Here is a 26,562-nt window from a genome sequence, read left to right as displayed (position 1 = left end):
ACCTCCTCAACACCCTAACATGGAACACTCCATTATTTCTGTGTCCCCTTGTCAGTCCACAATGCACTATCGCTCTCTTACACACACTGGCCCTCATTACAAGTCAGGCGGTGGACCATGGTGCTATTAGCACCATGGTCCATGCCGGATTCCGCCATGGTGGATGGCGGAATTACCGTCCCATTCCAAGGTGAGTGGGGCGGTAATTCCCCATTCACCATTTGCCCTTCCCCATTCCCATTTTTGCCCCATAGGGCATAATGGGGATGGGGAAGGCGCTAATTACGGTACCGTAAATTACGGTGCCGTAATTAGCACCAAGGTCGCTTAGCGCCTTGGACTTTAACGCCTGCAAAAAGCAGGCGTTAAAGTGTGAATCAGGCGTTAAGGGTTAACGGCGCCGACGGCGCCGTTAAACCCTTAACACCTGACTTGGAATGAGGGCCCCTATCTCTTGACTCCCACTTTTGTCAAATGCTGCTGGTCTTTATTATAGACCAACAATTTCTGATTGGTTTCATCTAATTGCAAAATAGCACATACTGGGGTGTGACGAATACAGGGAATTTGTCCATGCCCTCCAATGGGCAGCCACCTCCTTGGGGACTAGGGAGGTGAGCCTGCTAAGCTTAACACCCCGTATGGGACAGGGCAAGCAGGATCCCACTGGTGGTGACCCCCCTTTAGAGGACAGGCAATCTCTAGATAGGGATATGTGTTACCCTCCCTTGTCTCAAGAATATAATACATTTGTTGGTTATATGGGAATGGACATATGTGATGAATTACTGCTTCATATATCAATGGCTGGTGTGGTTTCTGAGCCTAGCCCGACCCAGAGAAGAAAACATACACCTACCCCCTCACTAGCTACAGGGGGAAGAGCCCACCTGCATTGGTGGGAGCAAACAGAGAGGCCCTTAGAGCTACACAGGAGAAGTTGCTTCCTGGGTGGTATGGCATGGAGACAAGTCAGCACAGAGGATAGGGCTGCAGAACATGCAGCAAATCACCCACAGAAGAGGTCCAAGAGAGTTGGCCCAATGGAGGGAGCTGGAAGCACTGAACGGCACTGAGACATTGAGCCGCCACCAAGACCCCACCAGGAGCCCGCGGGAAGGCTGCACCCACTCCAGCACAGGAGGAGGAAGCCGACTGAACGAGACCACACCACCTCGTCAACATGCCCGAGTGGAGGAGCACCACCTGAAAGAAACAGGTACATGGACGCTCAGGGAAGTCTTCAGGTGGGCAGCAAAGTCAAGAAGACCCCAGAGAGGGGTGAGAAGCAAACAACCCCAAGGCGGGGTGAGAAAAGGAAAAGAAGATGTCTCTTTAAGGAGAAACGTACATTTAACTGAGCCATTTGTATATTACTAGCCATGGGAGGATTGTGTGGATCACACATAATACAGACAGTTAGTGGATCAGGAGCCTGCAATCAATTAGGAGAAACACTCACCAGGAATAGGAGGAATGTGGGATACTGGGGAGTTTAAAAACAGATGAAAAACACAGGTTTGGGAGATCAGGACCTCGCTCACACAGGGTTAAGAGCCGCAGTGCTACACTGGCACCATGACGGGACAGTTCTGACTGACTCAAAGTTGGAATGGGAGTTGTTAGGCCCTTTTCCCATGCACATCACTAATAAAGTCATTACCAATAACACAGCTGCAGGGAAGTGCCAACACATGCATAGAATGATGAGAAGAGAGGAGAGGAGACACATGGGGGAAAGGGAGAACAAAGACCAATCCCACGTGGTTTGGCTAATCCGGGACATTATTGAGGCACTTAGAGCACGTCCAATTGATAAAACGAGGCAGAATAGACATAGGACTAAGGGGGCTGGGACAGCAGTCCAGAGCGATTGTGAAGGAGTGAAAGGAGCAAGAAAGAGAGAATACATAACATACAGGAGCTAGATTTCAGTAACTGACATAAATCAGCCTGTGAGGACAAAATGCCACACACAGAAAGCATTCTGGCAGCTAGAGCCCAGATCCAGGCAACGGTCTGATCATCTGAAGAAGGGGATTGTTGATAGCCTGTTTGCCTGCTGGGGGCCCAGACCCTGACAAAAGCCAGTCACCCCAAAAGAAAGGAACAAAGATAGAGCCTTTTGTGGGATCATGCCCAAGAGAGGGATCCTTGGGTGGCGTGTGGGAATAGCTTCAGTCTGAACAGCACACTGGGCCTCATTACAAGTTTGCCGGTCTGGTAACTACGGCACCGGTAAGCTTGCCGGACCATAGTTACCAGACCAGCAAACTACAAGTTCTGCATGCGGGTGCCTTTCCACCCGCCAGGTTGAACCTGGCGGACGGAACGGCACCTGCGAACAGAGTATGTTGGATGTACCGGCACCATTCTGAATGGTGCTGGTGCATCCGACCTCCCCATTCCCATTGAGCCCTGTGGGCTCAATGGGAATGGGGAGTAAAAGTTTACATCCCCTGGCAATGGGGAAAATACAGGGTCCGCCAGGGTTGTAATGGCCCTGTATTTCCCCATTGCCAGGGGCTGGAAACATTAGCAAGTTTGGCGGCAGCCTGCCGGTTTTACCGGCACGGCTACCGCCAAACATTTAATGAGTCCCACTGACATGGGGGCAGGGACATTTCTGCTGCTGTCCACTAAGGTAAGGGGGATTTATGAGTTTTTCTTGGCAGGGGACTAGTGCATCAACCTGCATGAAGTCAGGGGACCTACAGGCACTTTTTGCCCAGCTATTAATCCTGAGTGGCCCTGGCTCTGAAGGACTTTATCTAACCCCTCTCTGGTGACATAATAAAGATGTTGAAATATATATTTGAGTCTTGAGTGGGCTTTTGATCCACCACCATCATCATCATCACAAAAAAACCCTGAGGAAACAGTTAAGAATCCAGAAGATAAAGAGGGAGAAAATTCCTGACCAAAAAGCACAGAGACCCAGGGTTTTAAAGAGTGTGGGCTCATGATTGACTTATACAAACATGTGTTCACCCGGAGCAGAGAAAACAGGCTCAAACTTGGAGAATCCATGCAGATGTATTCTGACGTTTTTATTCTTGATTTCAGTAAATATTCTCTTGTATCTTACCTGGTAGGAGGACATCTTAGACATGTCATTAGCTTTAGCCACGAGGAAGGGGTGTGTAGAAGTGCCCTTTATCTTATGAGCACCTAAAACAAGAGGATTGCTTTCTACTCAGAATACGAATGCCAACATCTTCATTATTTAGTGTGCTGGTAGCATGAGCCAACTTACCAAGAGAAAATGGTTGCATGATGTATACATTGTTTAGCTATTTTTCAAAGTATACTTACGGCCCCTTTGCAGTACAATCGCAAATTCCCAGCTGGAGTTCGAACAATTACAGACATCCTCTTTCTGTTACTGTAGAAAAGCACACAAACATTGTTAGAAACATACAAAAACAATTTAAGTAGCTAATTGCTAATGGGTGTGTTCACTATACCGTCTAATCTTAGGTATAATAAATAATTAATTCTATCAATTTCTTTTGCATTTTATATTTCAACAGAGGGGTGACTAAGTTCCTAATATGTTTGGTATAAATCAAGTAAGTGCATACAATTGAGGAATATTTTGTAATATCATTTTTCAGACTGTTTATCATGTCTTCGCTGAATCATCATGTTGCAAATTACATGAACCATATGCGCCTCTGTCGAACATTCCTTTCTTAGGTGTATGGGCCAGTCATATCCTATGTGAGTTGGGCTTTCATAATCATGGGAAGGGGTGCTTGGGGCATTTCACCACACATGAGCCCTGGCTGGTAATGGGGTTCTACTGGAGATCACTTGTTAGGGATATTTATGTTAGGCTCTATTTTGAGGGCTCAGATTAAAGGAGTAGTTTAAAGATGAGCTTTGATAAAGGATGAAGTGTGCAGCATTGCTGTGGGGGATAAAGGATGAGGTGACCCCTGGTGCTGTGCATCATCATCTGCCACATGGTGCTGGGCCAGGATTCCCTGGTCACCCCACCCTCTCCCACAAGCATAGCAGGGACTTGTCATAAGGGCCTACTCATAAGCATGGACAATTTAAGGAAACCCCTTAAAAGGGGCTGTCCCTGGGCTTCCCTCAGGCGGGTGCAGAAATAATATTGCAAACCACAGGGGAAATGAGCGAGGACCAAATCCAGATAGAACATTCAAGCAATTATCCAGCCTCCTTACAAGGTCTCTGAGCACATACACCTAAGGCCTGTTAGGCTAAGAGAGTCCTGCCTGAAGCAGGTGCCAAGGTGTGGCAAGCAGAAAGAAGACTACCCGTGATGAGGGACTAACCAACCCCAAGCCTCACATCGAAACCCCAAGCCATCCCCAGAAGCTGGGCCCATTAACCAATATCTGCACCCATTTCCTAGGGAGACATTCCACACTGCCCTTAAGTTCCCTTCCCTGTCCTCCAAGTCCATCTATCTCCCCAGCTGGCTAGGGAGAGAGAGAGGCACAGAGGGGGCTGAGGACAGAGGAGAGTGACACACAGGAGCGAGGTAAGAGACTGACACAGGGAGCTGGAGAGAGAGAGAGAGAGAGAGAGAGAGAGGGGGGGGAGAGAGAGAGGCCAAGGAGAATGGAGAGAAAGAAGAAGGTAGAGGACAGGCGGAAGCCGAAGTAAAGATGAGAGATGCTGAAAGACCAGATGAAGTTGGAGTGGTGGAGGGAAGTGCATCAGGAGATGGCAATAAAATTACAAAAGAAGAAAGAGAACAGACAGCCCAGGAAGGGGACAAAAAAGTGACAGGAAGAGGTAGTGGAGTAAGGAATTTGGAAGAGGTGACATGAAGAAAAGCCCAGCCTGGAAAATAGAAAGAGGGAATGTGTCTCAGGTATGCCAAGCATCTGGATGAGCAGAGATAAGAGGAGGTATGAGTATGTGGAGAAACATCAAAGGGGGAAAAGGAGAACAGAGTAAAGGAAGATAGAATATTGAAGGCAAAAGGGAGAAAGGGGAAGGAACCCTTTTAAATATACGCATTACAGAGGAATGTGGAGAACAGTCAACGGGGGGATTTAGGGTTAATGGAATCCTAGACCCAGAGTTAACAGTCCCTCCTTCTAAGACCTCAGCTAACCTGACAAAGACCATGTGGAGGCCTTGGAACTATTGGAGACTAGTAAATGTAAAACTGACTTTTTTGTTCATTAATTGCATTTGAGAAGAAGTTGTCCTGCTATTTTGCTTGTCACATTTTTGTTTACTTGTTTCAGCCAAAGAATAAGCCATCCTGTTAGTTATTTATTTGTCAATCATATGGCGGAACAGGCCAAAAAGCTAAGGAGTCTGCCTTTATGAGTCCAAGAAACTATCGACATAAGAGCTAATCCTATCAAACACTCTAAGACAGTCTTCCTCACAAGATACCTCATCACACAACTTCCTGCTCCAGTACACGACAGCCAGGTCTCACCACAAGCCACCAACACAAAGCACAGAGGACTGCCACAAAACAAAAAAAAGTGATACCAATTTCTGAAAAAGTTCATCCTCCAACATTGGTTCTACACATCTAACTACCAGAAGCATTGCAGCCAAATTACACCTTTCATCACAAAACATTGCATCACGACAAATCCACCATGGATCCAGCACAACCAACCACACCCCACAAAGAACAGCCTGATTGAAGTCCACTCCAGAAGAAACCAGCAATCTGCCAATGTCCTTCTATTCAAGAAGCTTCAAAGAACATTTTTCAACCAGACGCATGCCTGCTCGTCGCCAAAGATTTTTCTGACATCTATTATCTCCTCTTACGTTTTATCAGAGAAACCAGGCTCTCAGAAGAACATGCATCAGTCTTACACAAAACCAACAGAACAACCAAGGGAGGATGAGAAATTGCACTTTCACATAGAGACTCCATCAAAGTAAAAATGCCACACTCTGAAAACATCTTTGGGTTTGAGTCACTCCTAGTGAGATCGACCTCACACACAACCACTCTAAGCCTCCTTTCCATTTATAGACCACCTTCTTTCAGTATGTCCTTTGCATAACACCTGTACAACACAATTGCTAGTATTTTAGTAGACCACTAACACCTGACCATACTGGGAGACTTCAACATCTGGCCAGAGAAAGTGAACAATGTAGCCACAAAGTCACTTTTCTCAGAACGCAGCATGATACACCTGAAACAACTGGTTAAAGGGGCAACCAATGAAGCTAGATAATTTCTGTAATGAGAGCTTCACAACCCTCCCCTCCCCTCCCCAATCTGGTTACCCTGTTCACCATCTTGCCGAAGCACCACCTAACCACACTATGGAAAGAGATCCAACTGGACACACTGTGGGAAAAACAATAAGGCTTTCAAACCACACCACATAACTGAAAACCAGGTAACAACCAATGTAATGACTTCAACATATTTACAACTAACACCCTCAAAAGTATAGCACCAAACAAAGTCCTCCAAACTCTCACAGAAAAAACAAGTTACAAAATGATTTACTACCAAACTTAAAAAAGAAAACTAAAATCTAAAGTAAAACTGGAGAATAAATAATCTTCCTTTGGACAAATTGGTCTACCATGAACGGCTTCCATTCTACAGAGAGGAAAGTAACAAAGCAAAAAAGCCCCTTGCTCACATAGAAGAGATTCTGCACAGCCTGGCCAGAAGGAAGTTTTCAAAATGATCTGAAAGTTAAAAAACCATACAGCCTCAACACGACACCAAGACCATTACATCACACTTCGGTACAATATTCTTCAAATCCAGGACCACCAGGATGATAATGATAACAGACCAACTCCATCATACCCAAATATTGAAACAGCACCAGCAAAACCACCTACTTCAGCCCCAAAAGCCGTGTGTCCTTTTTTTCACCTGAGACTTCCTCTCTATGGCCAACTCTATTAATACCTGAAACTTGCTAGAAGACGCATTTCCAACCCAACTTCTACAAATCAATAACTAAGCCACCCTGACTAGCACCATCCTTCCTAGTCTTCCTAAATGCCTTGTCAAGTAATGCCGACATAGACGTGTCAAGACAAAGAATCCTGAATTAATCAACTTTTATTTGGGGACGTGACACAGGATGGGCCAAAATAGAGCCCACGCAAATAATGTTATTTAAATCTCAGGGTGTCTCCATCCAAGGTTGTCCCCTCATGGGGTGGGACTTGTGGACACAGTCTCTTTATTTATGATTTCACATGTGGAGAGTTTTCCAGGGGTGCCGGTATCTATCAAAGGTGGTGCACCAAAAGGAAGTCCAAAAGAAAACCAAACAGGTCCTGGATTTTAGGGTTGCCTGCACCCTCCCACTAACTTTGAGACACCGAGAGTAACTGTCTACTGTTGAGGGCTCTGCTATCCTTTACATGTATGGTACATGCATATGGGACTATCATATCTCTCAATGGAAAGCCTAGAAAAGAGCCTCTGCGTAAACGGAGTCAGCCCTCTTAGCATTCTATTATGTTTCACAATGTAGCCTTATTTACACTTTTTGGTCACCGAGTTCAGGATTGGGTCAGCATGACTCTTCTCTTGGGTCTGCAACATTTAGCTCTCCAGATGTTTTGGATTACAACGCCTGTGAGCTCTAGTGATCATCAACATTTTGAAGGTATCATGGGAGTTGCAGTCCAAGAAATTTGGAGTGTTGCACGTTGCACACCCCTAGGTGGTGGGTGAAAAGGTTTATGGAGGTGTGTATGAGAGAGGTGACTTGACACCGGGATGGCTGGCACACATGAGGGAGCTCCCACTTTTTGGTTAGACCCCAGTCAATCTAGACACCCTGTCAGGTCAGTATACATCTGTTTTTAGTGCTATCAGTCTATAAATTAAAGTATTTTTGAAATTATAATCTCCTAATTTTAAAAGGCTGGCAGATCACTCATTGGAAGTGCAAGCACCAGATTGTAGAGGCAAAGGATTATGGGTGCTGAAGATTTTAAAATATGAATGTTTTACTGTCATGTGAGTAGATGTGGTTGGCTAGTCCTAGAGGACGGTATAAGGATGGGTTGAGCAATTGCTTGGCTGTTTTGAACTCCTCCTGCCCTTCATTCTTAACATCAAATGCAAATAGGGCCAATTAAGACCCAAGGCCAATCTCTACTTGGAGCACCTCTAAGTGAGTGCCCAATACCTCCCCGACTCTCCGCCCCGTGCCTTCTGTGACTTGGTTCTGGTAAATAACATCCTCATTTACTTTATTTTGATGCTTATATAGCGCGCCAAGCCCGAATGCACATTCTTGAGATAAAGTTACAATTATTACTAGGTTACATATAGACAAGGCATAGTTTATACAATTCAGATGAAATATTATTGATACAAATGAAGTTACAATTATTACAAGGTTACATATAGACAAGGCATAGTTTATACAATTCAGATGAAATATTATTGATACAAATGAAGTTACAATTATTACAAGGTTACATATAAACAAGGCATAGTATATACAATTCAGATGCAATATTGTTAATACATAGTTAACATAGTTGCATTTTGCAAGGCTAGGATGGCGGGTGGAGATTCCATGAGTTTAGCAGACTTGGGTAAGGGTCGTTCCCAAGCCTTGAATGAAGAGGTGTGTTTTGAGCCGTCTACGGAATAACCAGAAAGTAACTAACTCAGAAGTCCTTAAAATCATCTCTAGCCTAAAACCGTCAAGGTGCCAAGGTGACCCGTGCCCAATGACAGTCATTAAAGACTGCGCACCCCAACTCTCTCCTTTCATCACCAATCTCATCAATGCCTCATCCAAAAACAACTGCATCCCCACGGATCTAAAGAATGCAAGGTTCTTCCACTATTAAAAAAACCTTCCCTCGACCCAAACTATTAAAAAAACCTTCCCACGACCCAACCATTTCTACTGACTACCGCCCAATAACGACAGTTCCATTTCAACTGAAAATATTGGACAGAGTAGTGTACATCCAAATACAGAAATACTTGGAAGCTAACAACATCCTTGACTTGCGCCAGTCTGGATTCCGCCCTAAACATGGGACAGAACAGCTCTCCTGGATTTAAAAATCCAAATGGATGACCTGAAAGATAAAGGAAAGCGTGCCCCTAGTCTTCTCCTGGATGAGGTGTATATTTACGGTGGCTGTTGCTGACAGGGAAATTTTTACTGATAGGAGTTCACTTGCGGTGGTGGGAGTGATAGGGGTCGCTCATGTTTAAGGACGCTTTAGCGATGATGGCTATGTCACCACCTTTGGCTGTGGGTCTGTCCATCCTACAGAGTAGTTGTCTGGGACGGCGAGTGACATGGCTGGGACAGCTGCAGCGTGGAGCCAGGATTCTCTTATTGCTAGGAAGTCAAGCTTATGTTATGTGATGATGTCAGTGATGTCTAGCACATGGGCTGGTAAGGATCTGGCGTTAATGAGTGCTCCTGCGATATTGTAATTGGGAGTGTTGGATTAGGAGTGGAGGGGGTTGGATGGGTGCATGTTTTGTGTGGGCTATTCTGAGTGTCAGGAGTGCATTTCTTCTACTGATGGTGGGGGCTGTAAGAGGATTCAATTCAACACTACAGCTAAGTCAATGCCTAGTCTGGGATACTGAATGGAAACCCTTATTGATATATCTTTATGTCCAGTTCATGCGTTCTGGATGACTACCCCTATATAACACCCCTCTCTTGGAATCCTCCTGACCCCACTGAGCCAAGAAGTAGTTCTGTTTTGCAAGTTAAAAGGTTTATTTGATAATTTAAACAATATATATATATATATATATATATCACGCTTTATAATAAATTAATAATTGAATATCACACTTAATCTGATATGATAAAGATGAACAACAGAGAATCTGGCACTAGCACATCTCTTTATAATCACTAAGGAGTTGACATGAAATGGATAAGGTAGCAACAATACTTTTATGGTTGCAAATGGATGCAATGTGGAATGAAATGCAGTACGGAAAATAACTTGATAGGATTTCAGCAAAAGACAATGTAATCACTTTCTTGGACAATTCACCCCCCCCCCCTTTTAATGCATTGCAAGGATATGGAAGGAAGGCACACAGTTCTCAGAAATGCAATCAAATGTGATTCAGTTCACCCCAGCAAGCTTAGACTACAGATCGGAGTTTACAACACAGGCCCAAAATGCTTTTATATGTGCCGGCAATGAAGTGAAAAATATGCTAAATTGCCTTTAATTCCCTCTAGAGGTTCAGGGTGAGTGGTATATACTTTGAATGAGTTCAGGATCACTTTAGCAATGCTCTATAATGGTTGTCAGGTTGCAAACGAATTTTTGCAACGGAAGGCAAGCAGCAGCAGATTTTTTTACACGTGGAGAAACTTGCAAATCGCTGCAAAATGTCAAATCGCGGCAGATTTTTCCGAGTGCGCCGGGCGCGATTACAGAGGAAATACAAGGACTATCAATATCGTTTTGGGGTCATAGGACAGCCTAGGATCTCAGCTTCCAGATGAAAGTTACTGCAAGTCTCTAGGACAAACGGTCACGGAGATATGAGCAATTAAATAAAGGTTGTTTTTCAGATTTGAAATTTTAAAGTTCAGAAAGACAAGTGACAGCTAGCAACTAGAAAAGACAGGTGACAGCTTTGCAAATGACAGGTGACAGTTAGGAGGCAGTTCTACTTAGATTAAAATAGATTGAATTATATTATTTTAACTAAGAGATTGGTTCTGCACAGTTCTGCTATGTACTCACAATATATTTTTGAAATAGATGGGCCTTGCCACGGATCTGGTCAGGTTTTAGACTGGACTCTGGTCTCTGCACTTCACAGTGATCGGGGTCAGCTCTCCCTGGTTCTGCTAACAGCGGTCTGGTCTGGGTCTGCTCTCTCTGGATTCTGGAGATTGATGGATTTGAAGTCTGGATCTTTCTCCACAACTTTCTCTAGAGATTGATGGAGGTAAAGTATGGATTTTCCCGGCAGAGCTTCCAGCTGCAAATGGATTTGAAGGTCCCTATCTGTCCTGTCTGTCTGCTTTTATCTGTTTTTAAAATGGGTGTGTGTGCAGCATCACTAGGCTCTACCCCTCTCCACTTGTCATTGGCCACTTCATCCGCTTCCACTTGATTGGGGGAATGAAATGAAGTGTCATCATGATGAGGTCTGTTTATGGTGCAGAGAACCCACCCCTGTCAACTTACACACAATCTATCTTTTGATCCAAAAGGCATATTTGCACAGGTACACATTTGTTTAAAATTACATGCACCCCTCACATATCACAGGAGGTATACCCTGTCCAAATCTGCTCTTCAGAAATGGCAACATTTGCACTTTTTAACTGATTTTGCAATTTCGGACATTACCCCAAATTTACACACATGTGCGCAAGGAGTATGGACATTAGTTGATGAAGTGTCAGATTTTTTCACATGCACACATTTTGAGTAATATCCTCTTTTCCGCTAAAACCCCCCTGGGCATACCACCGGGTCCTAACACGTCTTAAAATGTGGGCAGAAAAATCACAAGAATTATGGTGTCATTTAAATAATTTTCACAAGTCCGTACTAGGAGTTATTCATCTTTTTAGAGTTATGTTCTGGCCCCAAAGGGGTGTGGTTTCCCCCCAGCACAAGGTTGAATTTCTGGTTTTTCCAGTTCTGCCAAGCCAGCTTGCTCTCACAGGCAGTGCCCCTCCCCTGTCCTTCCAGGAGGAAGCTCCATTTACGACTCCCGCCAATAAAACATTTGCCTGAGTCAGGACAGGGCTTTGTTCAGAGCTCCTGTATTCTGTGGGGGCTCCCCTTAATTCAATTATCAGAGAGATTGCATATCCTTAGTGTGGCCAGCAAAAGGCAGATAGGCCTGGGAACACAGCTGTGACTCAAGTTTCACTCCTGATGGGGGGTAGTTGCCAGGCAAAATTGGAATCTCTTTAAGCCAGTTTTTAGCTACATGTCATTTCTGTTCCCCAGTTTTCTGCATTCAAATAAAACTAAACATTTTTACATATGCAGCTAGAATGCTGATTCTAAGTTTAAAACTATGACATTTAAACAATTGAAACCTATGTGACACTCAAAAGTAGGTCACTCAGTCAATTTAAACACTTAGATTTTTAGTGTCTTTCAGTCCAAATTTACTTAAACTGCTGAAATCTACAGCTCAGCCAGTCTTGTTATAAACCTTCAAGTCACTTCAGAATATAACTTTACATTGGATCCACCTCTCAGTAAGTCTTTCTTTGGCTTGCTTTGGGTTCATTTATTCAGTTTTCTACAAAAAAGTAAAATCTGGTGTTGTTTTAAAACGCCGGCTTTCTGATAGTGGTGAGTACTGGTACTGCACCCCTTTTTGGGATTTAAGAAAATTAATTCCCAACAGTTATGGGTTTGCTTTTGGCAATCAGTATTGCCATTCCCAATGGTTTCAGACTACTGTGTGGGTAGTCCACTGGTGGTTTTAGGCAGTGTCCTTCTGTGCCCATAACATCGGCAAAAATGAGTGGCAGCCTATTCTTCATGCATTTCCCTGTGCATTTTCTGGGAAGCTCTGGCCATCATGATGTTTTCCATGTCAGTACTGCACAGTTTTGAGGTAGGGCTTGGATGCATGGATAAAAACATCCCACAGGGCATGGGGATGGGAATAGTATCTAGTGGATTTGGTCCTGGAAGCTAAATTGTCATTTCTAAGAGTGAGTGAGTGAGTGGTAGGTGGTATCACTGTGGACTGGCTGAGAAGTTAAAGTGCCCAGATTGAGACATGATGATAGTATGGGCAAACGTGTAGCAGGCTCTGGTGTGAGCCAGTGGCTAGGCACAGGTATTTGGCTAAGGCACTAATTGCAGGGCAAGGATGTGAAGCTATATAACACAATCCTAAGGCAAGAATGGCTAAATATGGCACACAATGCTAGGACAAGAATGGCTAAATACGGCACACAATGTTAGGGCAAGAATGGCTAAATATGGCACACAATGCTAGGGCTAGAATGGATAAATACAGCACACAATGCTAGGGCAAGAATAGCTAAATACGGCACACAATGCTAGGGCAAGAATGGCTAAATACGGCACACAATCCTAAGGCAAGAATGCCAACATTACTGTCCTTCTGCTCTCAGCTGATCACACACCGCCATTCCTTTCTGGTTCAACCACACCCATGCCCAGCTCAACCCAGCATGCTATAGGTTACAGGCCTCTAACAATTCCATGCTCAAACTACCTCAATTCACCTACAGCAAATAGATACATCTTCACAAGGTCTAATGTGGACTGAACCACCCCAATGAACTCTTACAAGCCACCCACTGCTTCTTTAAACATGACTGCACTGAGCACCGCCCTGCCCTCCAAGATATCTCAGCTTAGCTGAGTTACCAAAAGACTCTCCTAAGTACCCAGTGACATCATCCCTGAATTCGGTCTCCTTCATAGCCCTCCACCACCAATGAGATTGTCATCTCTCCATTGGCCTGTGCCTCTGTCCCAAAGTTTCTAATCACATTTTCCACATAACCTTTTAAAAAGACATTATTGGACCTAATTATGCTTAATCACTATACCCATACTGCTGAACTCCCCTGGTTTTCCAAGATCTGGGAAAAGACCGATAGAATGCCTCTAAAATGTCTTGAATAGCCATCTCATCCTCAACCCTTTCAGGTTCCATTAAGCACCATCATTACTCTCCAAGATGACGGTGTGTCCCACGCGGACCCTGGCAATGCTCAACATCATGGGTTTCTGTGTGACTTCCAACACCATACCCACAAACTCCTCATTGAACAGATTGTCCTACCCCCGGGGCGGCTCAGAACCTACAATGTGGTTCAACACCTTCCTCATTTACCATATAAAAGTATTTCCACAAGGAATCTTTCTCTCTTGTACAGAGCCAGACACTTACAAATTGCAGACTGCACTCCATTCGTACTTCCTGTGTAACCTTGGACGTTCCCCCCAACTCTGCAGCCTCCATTTTACTACTAAACCAATGACACCCATGTTTACCTAAGGCTCAGTCCCATTCGGAACACATTCTTCAACAATGGCAGGTCACCGAATATCATTGCAGAGTATATTGGGAGAAGCAGCCTCCAGATAAATTAATGTACAGTAAGACTGGTATCCCCTGCTACACCCTGGTAAAAGGCCCCCTTTTTCAACCTCCCCAATTGGCTTTTCTACCAGAATCCACTGCATCTAACCTGTCTGACCTGAGCATTAACATACATGTTGACGCGGTGGCAAGAAAAGTATCAGTAAAAGTCAGAGAGATCAAATGCAAAAACAAAAATGCCAACTGAATCTATGACTGTCTGTTTCCAGATCTCCTAGATCCACTATGGAAAATCAAAAATGTGGATCCCAGTCTTCCCATTGCATTAAAACAAGAGACTCAACGAGTGTAACCTTCCAAAACAACACTGGATTCTTGGAAGAAAGCCCATCAAATGTAAGGTCTGAACAATGCCATATATGTGCTTAGGGGACTGGCGGAGGTGGGGAGCATCTAGCTTGAAAATGCATTATTAAAGCAATGATAAGACTGATGAAGGACCTTTAACGCAGGCCAAGGGAGTCAGGGAGGTCATCCCCACCCCCTTGGGCCTCTCCTCCATGCTCGGTGCACTCCGCCCCCTGCCTCTCACAGGAAAGATACTCGACTGGGAACAGAAAACGTTTTGATTATTTAAAAGAAATGTGCACAGAAGTGAGCATGCGTGCAGTGCCTAAACGTACTGCATGCTGTCCCCCTGGTTGCTAGGCACCCACGTTGAGTACAGCCCCACCTGTTCCAAACCTTCCAGGGCACTGCTTAAGCTAAAATCTACTCCTGCTGGCCTCCCAGAAGGCTCAGCAGACAACAGTGTTTAAAGGTATGTTTTACAAAAACACATTTCATGATGTGATCGGATCATGAGGTTGAACCTGTCAAGGACCCTAGAGAGGGTGTCGGGAAGTTAAGGGGGACCCTTGTCCCCAGATCCCACATATGCATGGAGCTGTGCATGTATGTTAGTGCCTCTGTTTATGTCCCAATGCCTATGAGCCTCTGTCCTTGCCAGGTCTGTTTTGTTATGCTTTCATGTGGTTCCAGAGCAGCCTGATGTACCAAAACCACACCCACAGACTGAAGAGACCAGCCTGCTCAGAAACCAGGGGTGGATCATCGTTCCAGGGAAGCATCACAGCATAAAGAGACCTATCTGGGACTACAAGTACCACAACAAACCTGGTCTGAAAGGACAAGACCTGTCCTGGAACAGGGAGAACATACTGGTTACTAAAATGACAATGGACTAGGCTTTCCCCTTCAGAAGCTGAACAGGGGACCAAACACATACCCTGCAACCCCCAGGATTGCTATAGGGGAGCAGTGGGACAGCAGCAGGGATGTGCCTAGCACTAGGGCAGACCAGAGAACCCTCCCCAAAACCTTTATATGCAAAGACTAACTTGATCCAGGAGGGGAACAGAAAGGAAATGACCCTGGTAACCATATGCACCTCATGGCAAAGATGGAGGCCGAAAAGGGGAGCAGTTTAAAAGGTCATCCCATCATCAAGTGGATAGCCCAGCTAGTGATTGGCCCAAGAATCAGCTGACTCAAGTAGCCAATGGGAGCAGAGTGAGGCTTCAGGGCAGGAATGGGATAGCTATGAAGAGCCAGCAGTATCAGTGAAGAGTGAGAGGTGTATCAGTGAGGTCAGAGACAGGAGGACCACAGAGGAGGGTGCCGCAGCTGGGGGAGGACTTGGATGAGACTTTGGAGTGAATACAGAGAGAGGAAGTAAGGTTTTGGGGTACAAAAGGGGTAGTAACTGGGTGCGAGTGGAAAAATGGTTGGCCATTTTGAAGGGAGAGTAGGAGGAGGGTTGAGTGTAAGGGCGAGAAAGGTTGGAGGAAAATATGGAGGAAAAGGAATATTTGGGTTGACAATAGGAGAGAGAGGGGGGAAAGTGAGAGGCAGGAGGGTGAGGAGATTAAAGGGCAGGATAGTGTAGGGAGAAGTGAGTTTTGGAGAGAAGCAGATATGATCAGAAGGGAGTTGGAGGGCAGAGACGGTAGAGAGATAAAACAAAGAAATGGAGTGAAGTAAGACGGGAGAGACCAGGAGAGATTGGCTGGAGGGTGGACACAGGAAAATGGGGAGACAGCAGTAAAACCCCCATTTCCCCATACTCAATTTCCTGGTATCAGTTGGAGGGCAGAGAGGGGACAAGGGGGGGGAGAGTGGTAACACCAGGAGATGGAGTGTGGAGAGAGACAGGGAGGGAGCTAGAGAGAGAGACAGAGACAGAGGAAAGGCAGGCCTATATTGTGGGCATAATTTCAAGAAAGTTATTTACAGTAGATATGATGGATTACATTTTGGGGGAAGTATCTATGTATGTCCAAAGTAAATGTCCAAAGTATGTGTCCAGCGATCATTACAGGGATCTCTCCTATATTTTTCTACTGATGGGTTTGGAAGAGCCTGAACCATGCTTCTGGCAAGGCTGTCTGGCATGAGAAAATGTCCCTGGGATTAGGGGACCTGCACTCCGCTTCTACCCTTCTAGCGGTCTCTGTGGCTGGTCATGCAGGCCCAGCTTGGTGCGAGTAGCAGGCTGGGTAGAGAAGAGAGGAGAGATCTAGCTGACCTGTTCTGCCTCTATCTCTACAGCCTTTCTGTCTCACCACTTCGGGCCCCTCCTGGATCCCTCCAGACCGATTCTCGCCAGGACCGCCTAGCATGACACAGGATCCCCAGACGTACGGGACCCACACTCTGCTTCTGCTCTTCTAGAAGTTTATTTGGCTGGATGAGCAGCAGGCTGACGAAAGAAGGGAGGAGACATTGATGTACCTTTTCTGCTTCTGTCTCCCATATCTGCCCCATTGAACCCCTCCTTTGTCACCCTTCTGGGTGACTCCTGGCATCTTCCCTCTTCCTCTTCACCATTCTGGGTCCCTTGATTCATTGTTTGCCCATCTCTGGCCCAACCCTCCCATTCTAGTCACTTTTCCTTCCGACATCTTCCTACTCTTTCAACCACCACTTCCTCACTTTTCACCCCCACTTAAATTCTGCACAGGAATATGGTGCCTTGCTCACCTCCCAGGGGTGTGGTGTCCTGCACACCTCCCAAGGATATGTTACCCTGCACACCCCCGGGCATATCCCTACTCACCCAGAATAACTCAAAACCTCCTCACACTCATGATCATAAAGCTCCTCTTCCTCAGTTATTTCCCCTCTGTCCTCTTCCTCCAATATTCCTATTTCCTCCTCTCTTCTACAATACCTAACTTCCTCCAATAAACCATATTCCACATTTCTATCTCCACCCACATCCTTCCATCTTACTGCCACCTTTTCTATCTCCTTCTCCCACCTACTATCTCCCCTTTGCTCCACTCACCAGACCCCCCCTTACATCTGCTCCAGGTTCCTTCCTCCTGCTCAGCATACTTAGACCTTCTTCCACAAACTGGGCTGTGTGGTTATTTTGTGTGTGCTCCTCCCCTAGACTAGCTTACAGGCTGATAGTTCATAACTATCACCTATGTGGAGGCCTAGTCCACGATTGGTTGAGGCCACTCTAAAACGAGTTGGGTTTAATGGACTAGATTCTATAAGAGGTGAGGCAGCCATTTTAGATTTCACTGGGCTGACCTGCCTCTGCCTTCCTGTTTCCTGCCTTCAACCACCTCCCCCCTGTGAGCCTAACATTTAGGTGCCCCCCTATGTTTTCACAACTGGTGATTTCTTTCTCATCTAATGCTGCCCTGAGCTGCCTGTGCTCCTTTCAGCTCTGTTGCAGAGAGAGGGATGCATCATTATCACAGTCCAGATAGAAGATGACCAAAGCTTGGAAAAATGTTTTGAAACTTGGGGCAGGGATCAAATGCATGACTTTGTGGAGGAATGCAGTTTTCTTGGCAATTTGTGCTTTGAATGGGGGGGGGACACAGTTGATAGAAAAGGAGAGAGATCTTGCACTGTGAGAGAGGATAGTTATTAATCCATCGAGCTTCATGGCAGTCAGCCAATTCTAGACAATCATGCTTGGTGGGGTTTAATAAGAGAAATAATTTGGTCTTTGAAGGGTTGAGCTTTATGTAAGTGCTCGACAATGAGGCTTTGATGAGGGAAAGTCAATGATTGAGTTTACAGATGTCGTTAATTCAATTGAGCTTCAGGTAAAGCTATGTGTCATCTGAGTATTGGCGTATCTTGATGTCGGTGTTGGAGAGGCGTTCCCCTGGAGGTGCCATGTAGAGGTTAAAGATGACAGGGGGCAGGATAAATCCTTGTGGAACTCTGCCGGTTACTAGGCAGTGGTGGGATCTGTTGGGGCCCATCTAGATGAGTTGGTCACTGTTAGAGAGATACGAGGTGAACCACTGCAGGACTGTTCCATCTAAGCCCAAGCTTGTATGTTGAGGAAGGCATCATGGTCAGTGGTATCTAAGGCAGCAGAGCGGATGATGAGGACGGGTATACAGGGGCCTCCTTCATTCAGGATGTGTAGATCAACATTGAAAACTTGGATGGTGGTGGTTTCTATGCAGCATCATTGTGAATGGAAACTGGATTGGCAACCCTGCAATAGATTGTGCAGACTAATCCTTTTGTGCACTTCGATGTTGCCAGTCTTCTCAATCACTTTGCTGAGGAAGGGTAAATGCATGATGGGGCAATAGTGACTAGGTCATCCAGATCGAGTGTGGGTTTCTACAGCAGGGCGGCTCTGTCCCAGTGTCTATGCATCTGGGAAGATGCCTTGTGTGAGGAATGCATTAATGATGTTGAGAAGTGGTGTGAGTATCTCACCTTTGACTACCATCACAATGAATGAATGAATCAAATGTATAACGCGCATATCTGAAGAACCAAGCGAGAAATGCATCTGGGCACAATTGATAGATGAAAACATTACAGTCAGCAGAGGGAACATACATTACTGAAACAGATGAGTTTAACTTTTTTCTAAAGATATCAAGAGATTCAATTTTTCGGATATCAAGTAGTAGATCATTCCAGACTCACAGAGCTATACATGAAAAGCAATTGTTCCCATAGGAAACTAATCTGGAGAATGGAACCACCAAAAGACACCCTCATGATGACCTCAAGGGTCGACTGGGATGATAGGGGACAATTTTGGCTGAATGATAGGCTTGTGCCAGGCCGTGAATAAACTTGAAGACCAAGCACAACTTCTTAAAGAAGACTTGTTGTTGCATCAGGAGCCAATGAATACTCCTGCAGAATTGGGATACAGATGCCTTCTCAGGCAGAGAGAAAATAATTCACACTGCAGAATTTTGGGCAACCTGTAGATACTAATATTGGGTACTAATATTGGGTAGACTAACTAAATGGGCATATTGAGTTATTTCCAAATGGATTTCCCTGCTGTTTCAGGTATGGCCCTCTGTCTCTGGCTATTTGATGCACTTACTAAAGCGGCCAAGAGTAAAGACCAACCTGGCCTTTATGTGGTCATAATAGACTTCCGGGCCGCTTTTGATACGGTTAATAGAGGTAAGCTCTGGACCAAAATGAACCGGTTGAGATGTCCTCAGGATCTGCTTTTGGCTAATATGGGCCTACATGAGAACACTGCAGTGCAATTTAGGCTGGACAACAGGGGCTTGGTGTCTGCGCCGGTGAGAGCAAATCAAGCGGTAAAACAAGGGTGTTCACTTTCCCCATTGATATTCAATATATACCTATCAGAACTACCCAAAGCACTAGAATCGGTGCACACCTGCATGCCTAAGTTTATGGGAACTGTGGTCTCTTGCCTCTCTTACACAGACAATCTCATCATTTCGACCACACTTTTTCTGGCCTTAAAAGTGATATGGAAACTCTACAAAAATACGCTCTGGAACATGATCTCATCCTGAACTTTGAGAAAACTAAGGTAGTGCATTTCTCTAGCAAACGAATGTCCATCCCAACCTTTGTTATAGATGGAAAGACAGTAGAGCCAATCCATAGCTCTAGATATATAAGAGTAGAGTTCACCACCAAGACTGACTATGCTGAATTAATTGAAGCAAGAAAACAATATTTCTGTACTTATGTATTATACGGACTAGAAGCAATTGGCATGAAGGATCTAGCTTGGTTAGGCATGATTGAGGGCAGATACTGGGGGAACATGTTGGGGCTTGGAACGAGTGTTCTGGTCGAAATTATCCGCTTAGAACTGGGCCTTACATCACTGCCTACAATGGCAATGAAAAGGAGAATTCTGCTATACTTAAAATCCTGTCAGTCTCCAGTTTTCCCACTTCTAAGCCTATTGTGAAAACAGTATCTTTCGAATACCCTTAATACAGTGACATCTCTCACACAGGCAAGCTGGAAGCCAGTATGGGAAGACAGCTTGCAACAGCTGACTAAAAAATCTACCCGTAAACTCGAACAATGGGATTGGTGCGCAAATTATGACCATGTTGCTAGTCTCGTTAGCTATCGCACCATAGTAGACCAACTTGTTTCTAGCTATAAAAAAACGCAAGGGCATGTCCAGCTCTGTGCCTCGCCAGAACTGCACAGATTCCTCCAACTACTCAGAATCCACAGATTAGCAGTGCTAGCTGGCACAGGACCAGAACAGGGAATTCCAAAATATGGGAGGGGCTGCCACTCACGAGTGGCATACCAGATAAACTAGAGACCGCCCAGCGTATTCTAACAAAGTGTAAAGAACATGGTTCACTTTACATGAAGGTACTGGGCCCATATGCTGATGAAGTCAATAGTATGAAGAGCATGTCCGTCTGGCGAGATTGCTTGAACAATGGTCATAAAGCTATTCAATATTTGGAAAGAAGTTCTTAAGCAGGGAAAGGTTGGAAGAGTGATAAAAACCAAAAAGTAAAGGTACATACTCGAAATAGTCTGGATTAGAAGGCCATTGCCTTATCGATTTGCTAATATATCGTATAAACTGAATATGACATTCATGCGTAGCTAACAAAGTAATTGGAAGAGATGAATTAGATGAATTGAGACACGGATCATATTGGTTTATATGTACGCTTTTGTTGCTTGTCAAACTTGAAACGGTAGTTATTATGAATGTTAAGCATATGGAGCTATTTTAAGAACTGAATGCCTTACTTGTATATGTGAATGACCTTAACAGTGTGCTTGCATCTGTAATTATAAGTCCACCCTTATTCATTTATGTAATGTATGTTTGTATATTATGATAAAGCTCTTTGAGCTATAAACATAATAAAAATAAATGGGTATCCAGTTAAAGGGTCGACTCAATTTGGTCGAATTGCAATAGGGTCGAATGGTCAAAGGATCGAAATTGGTTTTATTTGATATATTTTCATTATTATTGTTCAATAAATATTTAATATGTATTTGTTGTAATATTTGTAATATTTTGAACATTGTATATATGTAAGCAGGTAACATTAATAAATATTACTGTGTTTTTATTTACTAAATAAATATATGAATTGCTCTGTAACAAGAAAAAAAATGTACTTTGAATGTATTACTTTCTGAACACTAGATGGTGTTGTTGTATTACTTTTCACATGCATAGTAATGTATAATTGTTTCTGTTTGTAACGTATGACGTATTACATTTCGTGCGTCGACGTAAATGCCATTTTGGAAGTCTTTTGATCGCGTTTCGGATGCCTGTTACTCGCGCTCCCACTTTTAATGGATTTTCGGATGGATTTCTTCTTTTTGTGGATTTTTTCCTTCTGCTTGGATGCTTTTTTTACTGGATCATGTCTTGGATTTTTTGGCTTGGATAACCTGTTCATGGATTTTGGTTTTCGACTTCAACGGATGACGGATTTACCTTGGCGAGGATTTTTGTCTTTCCTGGTTTTTTCCTGCATGGATGGATTTAACTTTTATGTATTTTTTGGCTTGGAGTACGCTTTTTTGGATTTGGGTTTTTTCTTCAACTGATGGATTCAGCATGAAGTAGCTATTTGGATATGGTTTCCAGCATTTGGTGTGTGTTTTCGGTGTCTGGAGCTGGCATTTTGTTTGGTGAGTTTGCTTTTATTTGTTATTAACATTTTAAATTGTATGCTACTGCTTCTAGGAATTGCATAGGTTCTGTACTTTCACAATTGTTTACAATGCTTGTGATTCTTACTTCATAGTCTCTATTTTTTTTTGGTTGTTGGTTGGTTTTCCAGCGATATTGTTTGTGATAGTTTTATTTCATGTCTATTTTGTTCAGATTTTAGATTGTTGATGAAGTGCCATAAGTTCGGGTTGTTGGTGTTGAATTCCTTATTTATTTTGCTGTGCCACCCCTCTTGTACGTTGTTTGTTCTAGGCCAGTTTTCTTTCACCGATGTATAGCAATTCCATATGTGTATTTCATATTTTCCCTTTCTTCTGGTCCCATGTCTTGTTAGTTGCCCAATCCACGTGCACTCCATATAGTCCATTAAATTACTTAATTGTTCCTCATGATTTGTGTAGTATTCTGATGCAATCAAAGTGTCATAATATTTCACAACCATGTCCTCTTTCAGAAAAGCTAACGCATATCATTTCTTGATCTGGTGCTGGAATTCTGTGTCCTCTATGTACATTGTCCGTAATCCTAATTTTTGAATTTTTTTCCATAATGATTGTCTGAAATGAAAAAAACAGCCTTGAATATGTGTCTCTGGATATATTTTAGAAAATGCTTTTATTTGTCCTTGTTCAAAATCCATGATTATTGGTTTTTTTTTTCCGGCAATGATTCTTTAATTAATTTATATATACAGCTGTACAGTTCCTCCGATTTTCCAGGCATTAAAATGAAAATTAAAGGTATCACTGTCCCATTTATTGTCCCATGAATGCTGTAAAACTAAAGAAATGTTGCTGGACATGTTTTAAAAGTAGCGTCTCCATGCCAAGTAGTTGAATCCCGCAAGTGCGTTATATTTTGAAACGTTGTAAAAATTAACATTTTCTCACTGTTTACTTCTAACGATTTCCACAGAAATTGCTCTCCCTTTTCTGTTTTTTGTAAAATGTCTGGTACAATCATGTTTACATAACTTTGTGGTGCTACTGGTAAGTTTTCTTTACAATGTTTCTGCCTGTTTACATTCCGTTTCACTAACTTCGTATTTGGCATTTGTGCTGTTACATGCAGTGGTAACCTCTCATAAGCTTTGGTTACGAGTGAACTTGTTGCTTCATTTTTATTCATTTCTACATTTGTTTCAATTCATTTAGCGTTGTGGTATTGTCAGGCATATGGTTATGCTCACCAGTTAAACATATGTTTTCTCTTTCAGTTATAGCTCTGCTGTTGCAGTTTCATTTTTTGTATTCCTTACATTTCCAATAGCTTTTTTAATTTCTTCTGCATTCCTTGTTGTACACATATCCTTCATATGCCAATTGTGAAGCGCCCATTTGCGATTTTATGAATTCCATTTCTTTATCGAATTGTATCTAAAAGATTAAATTGTATAAATGAATTCACCCACTCTGCTATAATGTTTGGGAAACGAGTGTGCAGTCAAAGTATCTTTTGATTAATGTGGAAAGTTATAATATGGAATACTTTAATGTCGAAAAAAGAATCCAATTTTTTATTTTTTTCTTTATATATTTATTGTGGGGGATTTCACATTTATAAAAAAGATTTTTTTTAAAAAATGGGTTTTGAGGGGGAACCCCCCATTTCAAATAAAAATCTGCGAGAACGACTTTCTAATTCGCTCATTTAGTGGGTGTAACTTACCGTTTTCCAGTCACGTATACGCTATTCACTCGGTTGTTTTGGTCAGCTGCTCTCTCTGTCACTTTCCTGATGCACTGACAGTTTGTTTTCAACAGTCAGCTGTGCTTATTGTTCTAAAACAAGGTGCTTTACTCTTCACTTACTATCATGTCCTTTAACCCTTTATTTTCATTGCTATTTCAATGGGCTAGCCCTTTGTTTCGATCAAATGACCCGTGTATATTATGTGTGCGGTTTGTCCACCCTTTGACTTTCGATCTTTTTTTTTCGATCGAATGACCTGTTTACATTATGTGTATGGGTTGTCGATCCTTTGACTTTTGATCCTTTGGTTTCGACCCTTTTGTGTTTCGATCCTTTTGTTTTCGATCCTTTGACCTATAACCAAATAAATGTACAGTTGTAATGCTGGCCTATGTTATGGAAATAGGTTCAGCAACACGATGGCATATTGTGATGCAATTTTCATGAAAGTTACTTACAGTAGTATTGCCGGCTTATATTATGGGCATAGGTTGATGAAACTGTTTGATGAAGGCAATGCTGGTATGGATTATCACAGCTTTACAAAAGTCATTTACATAGGCAATACTGTCTTATATTGTGCGTGCAGGTTCATTAAAGAGTTTTGCAGAGGTAATATTGGCATGGATTACTGCATCCTCGTGAAAGTTAATTACAGAAGCAATTATGTCTTATATTGTGCGTCCAGGTTAATTAAAGTGTTTTACAGCTGCAATATTGGGATGGATTAATGCAGCCTCATGAAAGTTATTTACAGAGGCACTTCTGTCTTATATTGTGCGTGCAGGTTCATTAAAATGTTTTACATGGGCTATGCTGGCATATATTGTGGGTGCAGCATGAATTACAATGGCAATAGTGGCATGTAATGTTGGGATAGGCCTCATGAAACTGTTGTTAAATGCTCCTGTATGCTACTGATGACTTTGCATCTATTGGATTATTTCCTGTGTTATCTCAGAGAACCAATTGTACATTGTATGGCTTTTTAAAACCCATTGTTTACCAAAAAGTGCTCTAAAATGCTAAATGTGCTCGTTCACTTGAGTTAATTCAGAGGCGATGTGAACGTCCCTTCAATGAAAACATTCACCCACTGCCACAGACCTTGAATTGCTTACACTGCCAGGGACCACCTCAGGAAACACCCACCCACTGGCATCAAAGGCTCTGCTACTGGTGGTTACCACCCAGTATGCCCCAAATAACAGGTCATTATCGGTATTAGCAACATAGTATAATCTCTCTGTGTGCTAAGAGCCAGTGTAGGTGAAATAGCACAGACCACTGTAAGGATTCAGGGAAAAGCAAAAAACAGTAGGAAGGGAAGTTGAAACTCAGAACTGAGGCCCTCTTCGATTTTCATGGGTGAGTGGGGCTGTGCCAGAAGGAGCAAAGATGCAGAGGAGTGTGGAGCTTCTCCATCTGTAAAGGTGCCTGTAAGGAGGAGGGGTATCAGGGGATAAGGGTGGAGGGGAAAGTAGGTGGACGTGCAATGGGGGAAGGGGGATTCTGGCAGGTGACCATTGCACACGTTTCTCAAAACCCAGGCTTTGATAGATAGCTAAAGCCCGGCTCCTGATCGACCAGAATGGCCGCCACACCTGCCCCAGGTGCTCATATTGCTTCATGTTATGTTATGTTACTTTGCATTTATATAACGCCTTATGTACCATTGGTATGGTCTGAAGGTGCTGGTAGGTTGAACCGGAATCCAGGTCAGTAGAGAGAGTCAAAGGTGCATGTGAGCACCGGATATGTGTGCAGCTGGTGTTGCATTCGTGTAATAGCCGCTTCTTAGCGATAGGTGTGGTGGTTGAGAGATCAGGAGTATGTGTTCGTTCTGGCAGGATTTATCTAGACCGAATGTGGCTGCGTTAGGCCTGAGGAGAACGCCTGGCTGGGGGGTGTGTAACCAGCAGCGTTTACTTAGAGTGATGGGGAGTATGCGGCAGAATGTTAGTATGAGAACAGTTATACCGAATGGTGTCATACTATCTCTGTGTTCTAGTTGAATGGTGGTGTAAAGAAGAGAGTAAGCATGGTGATGTGATATGATGGGTTACGTGCTCTTTCAAACTTTCCATGCACTCCAAAACGTTCCATGTCAGTCACGCAATTCTATGCACTACAGTGCGCCCCACGCACTCCAGTCCGCCCCACACTCTCCAATCCGCTGTCCGTTCCACGCACTCCAATCCATTTCATGCATACACATCTGTTCTATTTACTCCGATCCGTTCTGGGTATTCTAGGTTGTTTTATGCACTTCATCCACATATTTCACCAATACCATCTACATACTTCATTCATTCCATCAATATTTTTCACACGTTCCATCCATATACGCCACCCATTTCATCCTTGTACGTTGCCCGTTCCATCCACATATGTCATCCTTTCTATCCACATACGGCACCCGTTTCATCCACATACGTCATCCGTTCCGTCCTCTCTATGCATTCAGCGGCTCTACGTTCTCATCCGCTCTTCGCAATCATCCGTTCTCTGCATTCTTTCGCTCTAGGCACTCATCCGCTCTACGCAACTCATCCGCACTAGGCACTCGTCTGCTTTTATGTCCTCGCACGCTCTATGTATTCACGTAGAGCGTGCTCTACTCACTCATCCGCTCTACGCACTCACCCGCTCTATGAGCTCACTCGCTCTACGCACTCACTCTTACGCACCCCTCCTTTCTTACACACACAATCGCTCATACGTACTCGTCTGCTCCATACACTCGTCGGCTCTACCCACTAGTTTGTTCTACGCAAGCACCCGCTCTACACACTCTTCCATTCTTACACACTCCTTCGCTCGG

General features: G+C 43.7%; 1 protein-coding gene and 1 long non-coding RNA gene across 4 annotated transcripts in view; one reads left to right on the top strand and one right to left on the bottom strand.

Annotated features, from left to right (window-relative positions):
- ATP8A2 (ATPase phospholipid transporting 8A2) overlaps positions 1 to 26,562 on the bottom strand; it is a 3,773,191-nt gene that overhangs the window by 2,157,596 nt on the left and 1,589,033 nt on the right. For all 3 annotated transcript variants that reach the window (XR_011284127.1, XM_069639892.1, XM_069639893.1), the window contains exon 20: positions 3,316 to 3,385. Coding sequence is in view for 2 of the 3 variants with exons in the window: in XM_069639892.1 (XP_069495993.1) it covers positions 3,316 to 3,385 (70 nt within the window). In the remaining variant the exon portion in view is untranslated. The remainder of the gene's footprint in view (positions 1 to 3,315; positions 3,386 to 26,562) is intronic.
- The window catches only part of LOC138528357 (uncharacterized), a 197,547-nt gene that overhangs the window by 101,284 nt on the left and 69,701 nt on the right, over positions 1 to 26,562 (top strand). The window lies entirely within an intron of this gene.

The sequence above is a fragment of the Ambystoma mexicanum genome, chromosome 7q (assembly GCF_040938575.1).
Source record: "Ambystoma mexicanum isolate Mex_15411 chromosome 7q, UKY_AmexF1_1, whole genome shotgun sequence".
NCBI classification, from domain to species: domain Eukaryota; kingdom Metazoa; phylum Chordata; class Amphibia; order Caudata; family Ambystomatidae; genus Ambystoma; species Ambystoma mexicanum.
The sequence above is the reverse complement of the archived record's forward strand: the minus strand, read 5'-3'. Positions and strand labels throughout refer to the sequence as shown.